This window comes from Vipera ursinii (genome assembly GCF_947247035.1).
Source record: "Vipera ursinii genome assembly, chromosome: 11".
NCBI lineage: Eukaryota > Metazoa > Chordata > Lepidosauria > Squamata > Viperidae > Vipera > Vipera ursinii.
The window spans coordinates 16368532-16381847 of record NC_139524.1 but is presented as its reverse complement, the minus strand read 5'-3'; the positions used below and the strand labels follow the sequence as shown (position 1 = coordinate 16381847).

At 44.0% G+C, this 13316-nt stretch overlaps 1 protein-coding gene across 1 annotated transcript in view; it reads left to right on the top strand.

Annotated features, from left to right (window-relative positions):
• Positions 1–2578: 2578 nt before the first annotated feature.
• Positions 2579–13316, top strand: part of DUOX2 (dual oxidase 2) — a gene marked incomplete at both ends in the record, with an annotated part of 31296 nt that continues 20558 nt past the window's right edge. Inside the window, 13 exons of the mRNA XM_083371744.1 lie at positions 2579–2654; positions 3520–3603; positions 3929–4093; positions 5312–5499; positions 7227–7428; positions 8259–8425; positions 8516–8579; positions 8948–9044; positions 9667–9757; positions 10279–10381; positions 10645–10805; positions 12358–12524; positions 12835–12947. Coding sequence (XP_083227870.1) covers positions 2579–2654; positions 3520–3603; positions 3929–4093; positions 5312–5499; positions 7227–7428; positions 8259–8425; positions 8516–8579; positions 8948–9044; positions 9667–9757; positions 10279–10381; positions 10645–10805; positions 12358–12524; positions 12835–12947 — 1678 coding nt within the window. The remainder of the gene's footprint in view (positions 2655–3519; positions 3604–3928; positions 4094–5311; positions 5500–7226; positions 7429–8258; positions 8426–8515; positions 8580–8947; positions 9045–9666; positions 9758–10278; positions 10382–10644; positions 10806–12357; positions 12525–12834; positions 12948–13316) is intronic.

Genomic DNA, 13316 nt, shown 5'->3' with positions numbered 1-13316 from the left:
ATGGTAGCCGCGGTGCAGTATTGTCAGTGGGCTAAAGATTTCTCTTCGAGGCAACGATGGGCCTTGCTCACTTCTTCCCGGCAAGTGTGTCTGTGCAAAGCCTTGAGAAATAATGTGAGCCAACACACTTTCTCACCAGGTGGGACATCTTCGCGATAAGTGAGGTGCGAAACTGTGGCCAGAGGGTGGGAGGGGGAGCAGGTAGGACGAGGTGGACATGCTTGCAGCAAGTTTTGTGGGCTTAAAAATGTGATGTTTGACATCCTTGGGCAAAGCATTTTCATTTGCTGTCAGAAATAGTCAATTTACTGGGGAAAATTAAGAATAGAATAGAATAGAATAGAATAGAATAGAATAGAATAGAATAGAATAGAATAGAATAGAATAGAATAGAATAGAATAGAATAGAATAGAATAGAATAGAATAGAATAGAATAGAATAGAATAGAATAGGGAATGGATAGAGAATAGAATAGAATACGGAATGGAGTAGAGATGGAAGGGACCTTGGAGGTCTTCTAGTCCAGCCCCCTGCTTGAGCAGGAGGACCTATACTATTTCAGACAAGTGACTGTCTATCATGTCACCCCTGTTTCTTCTTTTTTCTAGACTAGCCAGACCCAAGTCCTGCAGCTGCTCTTCGTGTGTTTTAGTCTCCTGGCCATTGATCACCTTAGTTGCTCTTCTCTGAACTTTTCCCAGAGTCTCAAGATCTTTTTTGTAGTACGGTGACCAAGAGTACGGTTTTTCCATTCCCATTTCTGTTGCCAAGCAAAGTGGGAGTTATACGAGTAACTTTGAACGGTCACTAGAGGAATCGTCCTAAGTCATTTGCATTTGCAGCACAATCCACAAAATATCTCCACCGGGATATTTACGGCGTACACAATTAATAGAGTAATTTTATTTATTTATTTATTTATCAAATTTATCTGGATGCTGCCCATCTCACGAGAATAGACTCCGATCCCCTCCCCTCCCCTGCCAAAACTAAGCCGGTTAAAACTATTGTTGTTTGTTGCCTGAACTCTTCCCCTAGTTGCACGAACCCCCGTCAGCGATTTCTCTGTACCCACTAAATACCTACAATTTGGACAAAACGTCTCTTTACCTCTGTGAGCATTTTAAAACATTCCAAATTCTTAAGGATGGGATGTTTCCCCACCCCCCCAGCCGCCCAACCACTTTTGGCAGAGAGAACAAAGCAAACCAGCTCCTTCGGTCTGTTTCTCCCCCTCACTTTCTAAAGAGGGCTCGGAAAGAACCACATGCTGCCTTAGATCACTTCTCCCAACCACTTCTCCACTCAAGTACCCATTATTATTATTGTTTTTTTAAAGTCAACGTCCTACCTCTTGTTATTTCTCCTCAATTCTCCCCAATCGCTTGATCCAGGCAAAATAATAATAATAATAATAATAATAATAATAATAATAATAATAATAATAATAATAATAATAATAATAAGAATAAGAATAAGAATAAGAAGAATAAGAATAAGAATAAGAAGAAGAAGAAGAAGAAGAAGAAGAAGAAGAAGAAGAAGAAGAAGAAGAAGAAGAAGAAGAAGAAGAAGAAGAAGAAGAAGAAGAAGTTGGAAGGGACCTTGGAGGTCATCTAGTCCAACCCCCTGCTCAGGCAGGAAACCTTATACCATTTCAGGCAAATGGCTGTCCAGTCTCTTCTTAAAAACCTCCAAACCGATGTCCCTAAATATGGAGCAAAATGCTTTATGTCTACCCTGTAGAAGTGGAAGGTGGTGTGACAGACTTTACAACAATTCCTAAGGGTTGCAGAACGGAAGACCAACTTTATTGTTTCTCTCTGCAACTTTGCAAGCTAGAACTTGTAAGACAAACCGTATCTGAACATTTGTGGTGTTTCTGGGGAAAGCGAGAAGACATCCTTGGAGGGGGTACCCAAAGTCCATGGAGAAACCTGACCATCCCTTCCTCTGCCAATCTTTCTCCTCCTGATATAGTTCTAGATTTGGTTGCCAACTGGTGATTGGTTGCGACCGTATTCTTGCATCCACTGGCCTAGATCATGATGTAGATCCAGTAGATGGAAATACATATTTTCAAAACATTCCTTTGGAAGATAGTGGTCTTCTCTAGGGTGGTGAGAAGGTCCAGAGTTGTGCAGTCAATGATTTTATGTCCCGTACTTTATTTAATATCAAGGTAAAGGTAAAGGTAAAGGTTCCCCCGCACATGCGTGCTAGTCGTTTCCGACTCTAGGGGCCGGTGCTCATCTCCGTTTCAAAGCCGAAGAGCCAGCGCTTGTCCGAGGATGTCTCCGTGGTCATGTGGCCGGCATGACTAGACGCCAAAGGCGCACGGAACGCTGTTACCTTCCCACCGTAGTGGTCCCTATTTTTCTACTTGCATTTTAATGTGCTTTTGAACTGCTAGGTTGGCAGAAGCTGGGACGGGTAACAGGCGCTCACTCTGCTACGCGGCACTCGGGATTCGACCCGCCAAACTGCCGACCTTCTGATCGACAAGCTCAGCGTCCTAAACCACCTGCAAATCTTTTTTTTGTCCCACTTTCAGGGAGACGTCCAACCTCTCAAGACATGGGGACGATTGAAATAAAACCCAGTCTTCCCGTTGGCCTTTTGTTCACTTTGACACTTTTGTGGCACAATGCAGGTGAGTTAATTTAATTTTGTTTTCCATCAGCTGCTTCCCTGAAACAGAACAAATTGCTGCACCATCTCCAGAAGTGTCACCTCCATCATCCACTGAAGGGCTTGCCGAGAATGGTAGAGGAGCTGGATGGAAGAACATTAACTATCCCTTTAGCACAGTGTTCCCACGGATGTCACCCAGAATCCCAGGCAGAATGTGGGAATAATTGTTCTCTCCTGTATTTTTTCTCAATCTTCAATACTACTCTTTGCATGAGTTTCTCTTTCAACCCTCTCCATCTTTTTTTAAAAAAATTATTATTAAATAGTCACAAGGATGTTAGCTTTCCCTCCTAGGGAAGAGGAGGGAAGGTTAACATACTTATGATATTTAATAATAATATTTGAAAGAAAAAAAAGATGACGATTAAAAAACCCTGTTAAATCCCATATATACTTAATGTGCCTTTTTGGAGGATCTGAATTAGAGACTATAAGACCACATTTCATCTGAACAGTTATCTCATGATGTCTGGGATGAGATCTGTTTGGATGTTGGCTTAAGTGATATTTAATTAGATGGAGGATTGAAAGCGGTAGTGTCACGTTTTCCATCCATTAGCATGGAGAAGTAGGGGAGAGACATAACCTAGCTAGAAACAGCCTTGGTTCTTTCAAGAGGCATTAGGGTTGACTTTTGGCAGTCCCCATTGAGCAGAATGCGGTTTGAAAGATACTCACTTGAAGTAATGGTTCAGTAGTCAAACCTTTTTGAAGAAAAGAGACTGCAACTGGATTTTCAGTGTTGATTCCACTGGCCCTGATTTTCACTGGAATTCAACTTTGTTCTTAGTCATCCTATTTTTCCTTGCCTACTTTATTTCCAGGTGCCCAAGAAAATATACGTTGGGAAATTCAACGTTATGACGGCTGGTACAACAACCTCATGTATCATAAACACAACTCAGCAGGTGAGAAAACATGCAACCGATCCTCTAAATGCCCAACCTAGAGGAACGGTTGGTTATTTAAAGCCGAAGTTCTCAACTTGAGTTATTGATCTTAGTGGGCATCTTCTTCTCCAGAGAGCCTTGTTTTTGCATTAAGGGGTCTAAAGTAAGATAATTTGAGCCTGGTCATTTGTGCCCTGAGTGAGAACTAAATTCAATGATCCATAAATGTGTTTTCTTGGCTGTCCAAAGTAGTCTCAAGGAACGTCTCATGATCTTTCTGCCATATCTTGCCCCATTCCCACCTCAAAGTGACATGCTGATTTCTTCCCCCCATCACCCGTAGGTTCACGGTTATCACGTCTACTTCCTGCTAATTATGCAGATGGGGTATACAAGGCTCTGCAAGAACCTCATGTACCCAATGCCCGCAGGCTTAGCAATGTGGTGGCCCAAGGGGATTCGGACCTACCTTCTCAGAAAAAAAGAACAGTGCTTGGCGTTTTCTTTGGTAAGTGGCCATCTTTTGACCCAGACATTCCCTCATGTCTTTGACCCTTTCTGGAAGAGAAAGCATTTGCTAAGCATGCTTCCACCAACTGAAACTTTGATCGTGATCTTGGACCTTAAAAGAAGGTCACACCTGCTGGTGGATTTCTCAGGAACTCTTTCTGATGGGGAAAGAGGTAAAATCAATGCAGCGTTATTTTCTCCAACTGTCATGATTCAGATTATTTTCCACCTGAACTTAGTTCTGGAGAAATCCTTTAAGCTTAAAAAAAATACAACTTGGAAAAAAAAATCAGAAAATGCATAATTTCAAGCAAATGATACAAGAACATAAAAAGAAATCCTTTGGTGCATCAAAATCCTGTTTGAAAGGAGGGCCTGAAGAGTTCAAAGCACTTGGACCACGTGCGGCAGAAATACAGTGCAGAACGGAACTGAATTCTGCCCCGGAAGCCAGATAAAACTAAAATCTGTTCCTTCTGGATTTACCCAGAAGTCAACTCCTTCCTCCAGCATTATGCAAATCTATGCAGTCTTTAAATCTTTATACTGTTACTTCTATTACTCCGATTTCTTAATTCTAATTTTCAGCCTAGAAGTGAGACAACTTTTAAGCCTTGTGGCATATATTGATGCTTTTCTTCTGTTTTCATTTCAGCCTTCTGTTTTCCCCATAGAGTCACTGTTGTGAGAGGGGCAGTTGTATAAATGGTTAGATGAAGAAAGAATTCCACGGGCTGGCCCAACACAACATGCTGAGCATGAAAAAGGCCAGTCAAGATTAAATTAGCCAAGTTTTGAATGTTTGCAGACATGCCCAAGAGATTTGCAATAGACCTGTTTAAGTATGCTGCGTGTACTAAGTATACTAATATGTAAACACATACAACAAAACACACACAAATATGCACACATACACAAGCTTATTCAAAGCACTGGTCTAATATTTTTTTTTCTTGGCGTTTACTAAAAATTGCTTGCTTTACTGGGCCTTCCTTCCTTCCTTCCTTCCTTCCTTCCTTCCTTCCTTCCTTCCTTCCTTCCTTCCTTCCTTCCTTCCTTTCTTTCTTTCTTTCTTTCTTTCTTTCTTTCTTTCTTTCTTCCTTCCTTCCTTCCTTCCTTCCTTTCTTTCTTTCTTTCTTTCTTTCTTTCTTTCTTTCTTTCTTTCTTTCTTTCTTTCTTTCTTTCTCTAACCTTCTTGGTTTGGGGTACCTGGCAGGCTTCCACGTGCTGGCAGAGATTTCAGAAGCCAACAATCCAGGCTGCCCAGCCGAATTCCTCAACCTGCAAATCCCGCAAGGAGATCCCGTCTTTGACCCCGGCAATTCTCAAGAGGTTACCCTGCCCTTCCAGCGGATGAGTTGGGCTGCAGGAACAGGCCGAAGCCCCAACAATCCCCGAGAGATGGTAAAAATGTCCTTTGCTATCTGTGCCACCTCCCTCCCTTCCTCCCTCCCTCCCAAGGTAGAATTCCAGGGGAAAAGGCAGGAATTGGGGAGGCAGAAAGTAGCTGTGACGGCACTTCATGGGAGATTGAGCCAAATTCTGTCTCCCGACGACGGGTGGAATGCTCAAGATTTATTTGTTTGACTCTGGAATAGTTTTTTTTAAAAAAAAAACAACTATGACTCAAGGACCGCACCTACATTTAAGAGGCAATAGAAAAGGCAGATGGGGCTGAAATGAGTCGAATAGTTGCTACAGCAACTTTTGCAATCTGCCATTTTCTGGATCTGCATTTCTCAACTTGGGCAACCTCGATGTCAGCACTGCTAACATCGGATGTTCTTGCTTTGACAACATTGGAGATGCCGCCTTTTTCCTTCTTATGTTTTACTCTTAGAGCTAGAATTAGGTGATACTGGGAGGGAGGAGGAGGAGGAGGAGGAATGTGCACGGGAGTTTAGCTAGACATAACAATACTGAATCTAGTGTGTGAACCAAGGTTATTGAAATAAGAGATGATAAGAATTGGTGGACTGGAGAACTGGAGGGAGAGCCTGCATTTCAAACCAATTGAAGAATGTGATTTAGGGCTGTTAATTAGAGGAGGGAATTGTGCTTTGATACTATGTGCTCAGGGGAGGGGAAATCAGATTTTGGCTTCGTCTATGTAAGTGCCGATGCTATGCTTCTCGATTAAAGATTCTTTAAGGTAAACAAAGCCTCGAAGTTCTTTGAAGAGCTTCATCTGTCGGAACCATGACACTTAAGATGTGTGGATTTCAACTCTCAAAACATTAAGTGTGTTGCAGTCTAACAGGAGCAGGTGTAAGGATACTTACAGGTGGTCCTTGACTTACAACCCTTTGTTTAGCGATCGGTTGAAGTTACAACAGCACTGGAAAAAAGGGCCTTGCGACGGGTACATGCACTAAACCAGCAGGATCACACAATCACCATTTGCAAGCTTTCCCAGCTGGTTTCTGACAAGCAAAATCAATGGGAAACCCGTTTGGCTTCATGATGAGATGACTCACTTTGCAACTGCAGTGATTTGCTTAACAATGACGGGGGGGGGGGGAAAGGCATCATAAAATCGGCCACAACTCACTCAGCAATTGCCTTGCTTAGCCATGGAAATTCTGGTCCCAGTTAGAATTATAAGCCAAGGATTATCTCTAGCTGGAAAACATTTTTTTTCTTTGAAAACATTTTGCTTCCCATCCAAGAAGCTTCTTCCATTCTAATGGATGCAATCCAGTCAGTTAGAACGGAAGAAGCCTCTTGGATGAGAAGCAAAACGTTTTCAAGGGAAAACAAAAAACCAAGCCCAGTTGGTTTTGGGGAAAGCACCTTTGGGGCAACCATGACCTGGATGATCCATAGCATCTCCATAGACATTAGGTCCAAATTTACTGAGCTTTGACTATCCAGTGTGAAGTTGCTATCTTGAGACACCTTATCACAGGACTGTTCAAACTTGGCCCTTTTATGACTTGTAGACTTCAACTCCCAGAATTCGTCAGCCTGGCTGAGGAATTCTGGGAGTTGAAGTCCACAAGTCATAAAAGGGCCAGGTTTGAAGAGCCCTGCCTTATCAATTGATCCAATTCCAGCAGTCTGGAGACTGAACAGGAGTTAACGGCTCTCCTTGCTCTCTCCATCCCATCTTCCCTTTTGTTCTCCGACAGGTAAATGGGGTGACTGGCTGGTTAGATGGAAGTGCCATCTACGGCTCGTCACACGCCTGGAGCGATTCTCTGCGGAGTTTCTCCCGAGGAATGTTGCTTTCTGGAAAGAGACGTGGCTTCCCAAAGGAAACGGAAGAGAACAGCTTAATGTGGAAGGCTCTCGACCCATCTACAGGCGAGGGTGGATCACAAGGCATCCTTGGTAAGCAAGTCTGGGATCCTCCGCTGCTCTTCAAGAGGCTAAAAGAGAGAGAGAGAGATGGGTGGAACCCAAGAGTATTTCTTTTTCCGGTCTTTGTTCAGTTTTCTGTAATCAATAAAAGTTGGGTGTGTACTTGAGGGCACTAGAATGTTTGGAGGTCACGAGCAACTCAACTCTGTTGTGCTAGACGAGCTTCCTTGATAGGGGATGATCTCTGAATATATTCTTCCATCAACATCTAGTGTTATTCCCTTGTCCTTTCACCAAGGGAAGAAATCTGGAGGTGAACCCAAAATGTAGTGGTCTTTTTCCATTACATTTTTGCGGAATATTATATCATCATCTTCATCATGATTTTTATCGTGTCTTCTCTGGCATCTGGCCATGAGGATTCACCTTGTTTTTACAGGTCTCTTAGGTTCCTTTTAATGATTCCTCCTCCTCCTCCTCCTCCTCCTCCTCCTCCTCCTCCTCCTCCTCCCTTCCTCCCTCCCTCCCTCCCTCCCTCCCTCCTCCTTCCCTCCTTCCCTCCTCCTCCGCCTCCTTCTCTCCTCCTCCTCCTTCCTTCTCCTCCTCCTCTTCTCCTCCTTTGCTCCTCCTCCTCCTTGTCTCCTCCTCCTCCTTTTCTCCTTCTCCTCCTCCCCTCTTCCTCCTCTCCTCCTCCTCCCCCTTCCTCCTCCTCCTCCTTCCATCCTTCTCCCCTCCTCCTCCTCCTACTTCTCTCCTCCACCACCCCTTCATCCTCTTCCTTCTCTCCTCTTCCTCCCCCTCCTCCTCCTCCTCCTCCTCTCTCCTACTTCTCTTCTTTTTTCTCCCCCCCCCCCTCCCAGATTTTGGAAATGCCAAAGGAAATGAAAACGTCTTCCTGCAAGCCATGAGTATCATGTGGTTCCGCTATCACAACCACTGGGCAGAGAAACTGGCCAAGGAGAACCCTGGCTGGTCAGATGAGGATTTATTCCAACATGCTCGCAAGAGGGTCATTGCCATCTACCAGGTAGGTAGAGGATGGAGCAGAGCGAAAAAGAGAGGCAATCCCATTCGTTTCATTTTACACTGTCTTGTGATCTTCTCATTATTCTCCTAGAATGTCGTGTTTTATGAGTGGCTGCCCATCTTTTTGGAGAAGACAAGCATCAGAAGTTATGAAGGTGAGGAACAGCAACAGAGCAGATGCCCGATGGAAAAAGTCAGGAGAGCTGCAGTGGCTGAATAAAGGGAAAGGAAGATGAAGGGTCTTCTTGTGAATATAAAGAACTGCCTTAGCCACATTTCTCGTGATTTTATAATTTTATGTAGAGATGGCTGGAATCCATTATCATCTCTCAGCCTGTATATATTGGCAGTTATCCAGGTTTTCCCTGATAGGGGAATGCTTAATCGCATTTGCTTTCTAAGTTCTTCCATTTAAAACTCAAAACATCACAGGGCGTTTCAAGGCACTCTCTTCTGTACATCTTCTTAGCTTCAGTAAAATCCTCCTGCTAAAGGATTTCTTGCCCTGCTCTCTGTGTTGTAGGTTACAAACAGCATGTGGATTCTCGGATCTCTCCGGAATTCCTTGTGGCTTCTGCTCTCTTCCTTGGCACTAAAGTCCCATCTGGAGTCTATATGAGGTAAGAAAAGCAGTTTTAAAAAAAAAGAATGCTAGTGAAGTCAGTATTGAGATATGACTATAACTTCAGTATTTAAGAAGGAAGGAAGGAAGGAAGGAAGGAAGGAAGGAAGGAAGGAAGGAAGGAAGGAAGGAAGGAAGGAAGATGGGAATGGGAGGAAGGAAGGAAGATGCGAGGAAGGAAGAAAGGTGGGGATGGGAATGGGAATGGAAGGAAGGAAGGAAGATGGGAATGGAAGGAAGGAAGGAAGGAAGGAAGGAAGGAAGGAAGGAAGGAAGGAAGGAAGGAAGATGGGAATGGGAGGAAGGAAGGAAGATGCGAGGAAGGAAGAAAGGTGGGGATGGGAATGGGAATGGAAGGAAGGAAGGAAGATGGGAATGGAAGGAAGGAAGGAAGGAAGGAAGGAAGGAAGGAAGGAAGGAAGGAAGGAAGGAAGGAAGGAAGGAAAGAAGGACAAGGGAGACTGTCTTTGCAGATTGAGCATTACTAGTATTATATATCTCATACAACATCAGTGTCACTTCCTCTCTTGCTGTCTTTTGTCAAAGGAAGTTGGCAATATACTGACCCCGCACAGAGAACCCTACTCATATCATTTTTTTTTTAAAAAAAATCTTTTTAGGAATTCAAATTGTTCTTTCCGAAACGTGACTGACATAAATGGAGAGACCTCTCCAGCCCTCCGCCTATGCAACAACTACTGGAGCCGGCAGGTAAGGAGCTTCAGAGCCCTACAAGAGCAATTAAACATACATTTCTAGCTGAAGGCACTCAAGAGATAGAGCTTGCAAGGAAACGTCTTGGAGACATGGAATTGTGGTGTCCTATCATGCAGGAAAAAAAATACAACTCAAAACATAACCCAGGTACAGCATTTGAGTTGCATGCAATAGTCCCACATTTCAACCTTCAGCATCTCCAGGTAGGACTGAGCGGATCACCTGACAAAGGTCCTGGACAGCCTTCATCAATTTGGAAACGCTAGAATAGGTTATTGGTGTCCCTGCTTCGTTGCAAGACACCTTGTTGTACCTGTAGTTCAGTTGGTGTTTTCACAAAGGTGGGTGTCTTTCCCAGGAACCCAGGACACTTAAGCAGTTGAGCCCCGATAGTTCCTATCACTGTCAGCATTGCTCCAAAGATCAGATTTAGTGCTGATTGCCATCTTGGAACTGACCAGGTAAACTTTGCAATTGACATGTAGCTCAGGCTAAGCGTTTTTTGTCTTGGTCAGAATCCTAACATCCAGACAGCTGAAGATGTCGATGATCTTCTTCTGGGAATGACTTCTCAAATTACCAAGAAGGAAGGCAACACGGTGGTGGAAGATCTCCGAGGTATATCTTTCCATCCATTTATTGGTTCTCCCTTTTGATGGCTCCCCCAAGATTGCAGGAGGTTTCATTCCTTTGGCAGAGCTGAGGGCGGGGAAAAAGTACTGTAGCCTCAAAAATTGGGGGTGAACTTTCTTTGCTTCCTATTTTGGGGGGGGGGCTTTCAGTTAATTGGTTGGCTTTTCTTTGTTAGGATTCCTTTGTTCTTCATGTGGACATTCTTCCCTTTTGCCCCACTATGGATGTTCTGTCTTGTTCTTCTTAAGATTACTGGTACGGGACGGTGAAGTACTCTCGAATGGATTTCGTGGCGAGTTGGATCCAGCGAGGAAGAGATCTTGGGCTATCTACCTATAATAAAGCCAGAGAGTTCTTTGGACTTCAGCCTGCGAAGAAATGGGCAGATATTAAGCAGACGAACCAAACGGTACCGTCTCACAGGAGCTAAGATGGACATGAGGCGGGATGGAAGGCAGACAGAAAAGCGGCATCCTGTCCATTGATGGCAGGCCTACCATGACTTCCCCTTAAAGCTTAAACAGATGTAGAAGGACAGGCTTTTCTCTACATGCGAGAACAATGCTTGACTTTAGTCTAAGCTCTGTGTACCATCCGCCACTCCATGCATATTGAGCATTAAACCAATTGTGGGAAGATTGTGCTACACAATGGATATGTGATAATAGAAGTGCATATCTGAAGCCCAGGGTTGAACTGTGGGGTCCTTGATGCTCTCTGAGCTTGGTGGTTTTGTTCAGGACATTTGATTACCCAACTAGCTAATATCATAGCAGTGATGATATTACCTAGTTGGGTAATGAAATGTCTGGAAGAAAACCACCAAGCTCAGAGAGCACCAAGGACCCCACAATGGACATATGCAAAACTTTGATCTAACACCACATACGTTGTTGTTGTTAGTTGCGAAGTCGTGTCCGACCCATCATGACCCTATGGACAATGTTCCTCCAGGCCTTCCTGTCCTCTACCATCTTCTGGAGTCCATTTAAGCTCACGCCTACTGCTTCAGTGACTCCATCCAGCCACCTCATTCTCTGTCGTCCCCTTCTATTGCCCTCAATCTTTCCCAGCATTAGGCTCTTCTCCAGTGAGTCCTTCCTTCTCATTAGGTGGCCAAAGTATTTGAGTTTTAGCTTCAGGATCTGGCCTTCTAAAGAGCAGTCAGGGTTGATCTCCTCTAGGACTGACCAGTTTGATCGCCTTGCAGTCCAAGGAACTCGCAGGAGTCTTCTCCAGCACCATAGTTCAAAGGCTTCACCACATACATCTCGATCCTTTTTCAGTCCCTCACCAGCTTAAACTTAGGCTCATCCTATTTTGACCCCTGCCACGTGCATTTATAACAGGTGAACTCTTCCAACGGATATAGACTTCGGTAGAAAAAAGTTCTCAACTCTAATTTATGTTCCTTAAAATTCCCAGTAGGTAGGAAATACAAGCTAATGAAGCTCGGTCGTCTTCTCTGTCTTCTATTGGAGATAATGGGGGGCAAAAACAGTGGAGATAATCTGAACCAGATCAAAGCTCTGGAATCTACTAATTAGCAATAGCATTTAGATGTATATACCACCCTAGAGCATTTTGCATTACTCTCTGGGTGTTACGCTGTCCACATTATTTGCATATTGCCCCAATAATCTGGCTCTTCATTTTAACCAACCTTAGAAGGATGGAAGGATGAATCAACCTTGAGCTGGTCAGGCTCGGACTCCAGGCTGTAGGCAGAGTTTGCCTGCAATACCACACTTTAACCACTGTGTCACCACGGCTCCTATTCCCTCTTGAAAAGCCCATTTATGCAACCGTACTGATTTTATTCTGGCCACAAGGGCCTCTTCCTGTTTTGTACCTGGTACCAAGCAAAAAGGGGACAATGCTTTCCCCCCACTTCTTTTAACTATTCAAGTACGCCCTCCACTCGTTCATCCTGAAACCAAATGGTCTGTTTGCTCCTCTAGATCCTTGAATTAACCGCAGACCTGTATGGGGACAGGCTTGATATCCTGGAGCTTCTTCTTGGAGGGATGCTGGAAGAGGATGAGGCCCTTTTCCGAGCCATCATTGAGGACCAGTTTGTTCGCCTACGAGATGGAGACCGATTCTGGTTTGAAAACCCCAAGAATGGGTAAGACTTCCTATCCAAACAACCTTTTGATTTAAGGCTTGCGTTTCTTTCCTTCCTTTCTTTTCTCTGGGGACGTATGGTGAGAGTGTGGTCCTCCTTCTCTTCTTTTGATTCTCACAATGCCTCGAAAAGACAGTTTGGGCTGAAAAATGGTGACTGATCCCAAACCCACTCAAAATATTTCACGTTTGAATGAGGATTTGAACTTCAGCCTCCATGTTCTAAGCTGGCATGCTAAGCACAGCCTTACAATTGTGTTTATGCTTAACGCACAGAAGATCCCACTGAGTCTTCTTCATGCCTTTTGTAGGCTATTCACTTCTGAAGAGATTGTGGCCGTTAAGAACACGACCCTCCATGATGTCCTTGCTGCTGTCATGTACACAGAAAATATCCAAAGAAACGTCTTCATCTGGAATAAAAGTGGGTAATGGCTTACGTTCTTTGGAGATGCAAGGGACGAGACCAAGTCAAGGCAATGTTTGGTAGTAAACCTCTTCACTGGTCTCCATATCTATCCCTGATCAAAATGGTGTCATGATGAAGTTCTGTCTTTTCATACTTACTTTGCAATATTGTACACCAGTATCCAAGGAACAGAGTTTCTATTATAAATCATAATTGCGTTTTGGTCTTCCCCCTCCCCTGTTGCTACCACTGCTGTGCATGCCTACGAACAAATCCATTATTTTTTTACTCGTACTAGAAATATAGGTTAGGACGCTGAGCTTGTCAATCAGAAGGTCGGCAGTTTGGCGGGTCGAATCCCGAGTGCCGTGTAGCAGAGTGAGC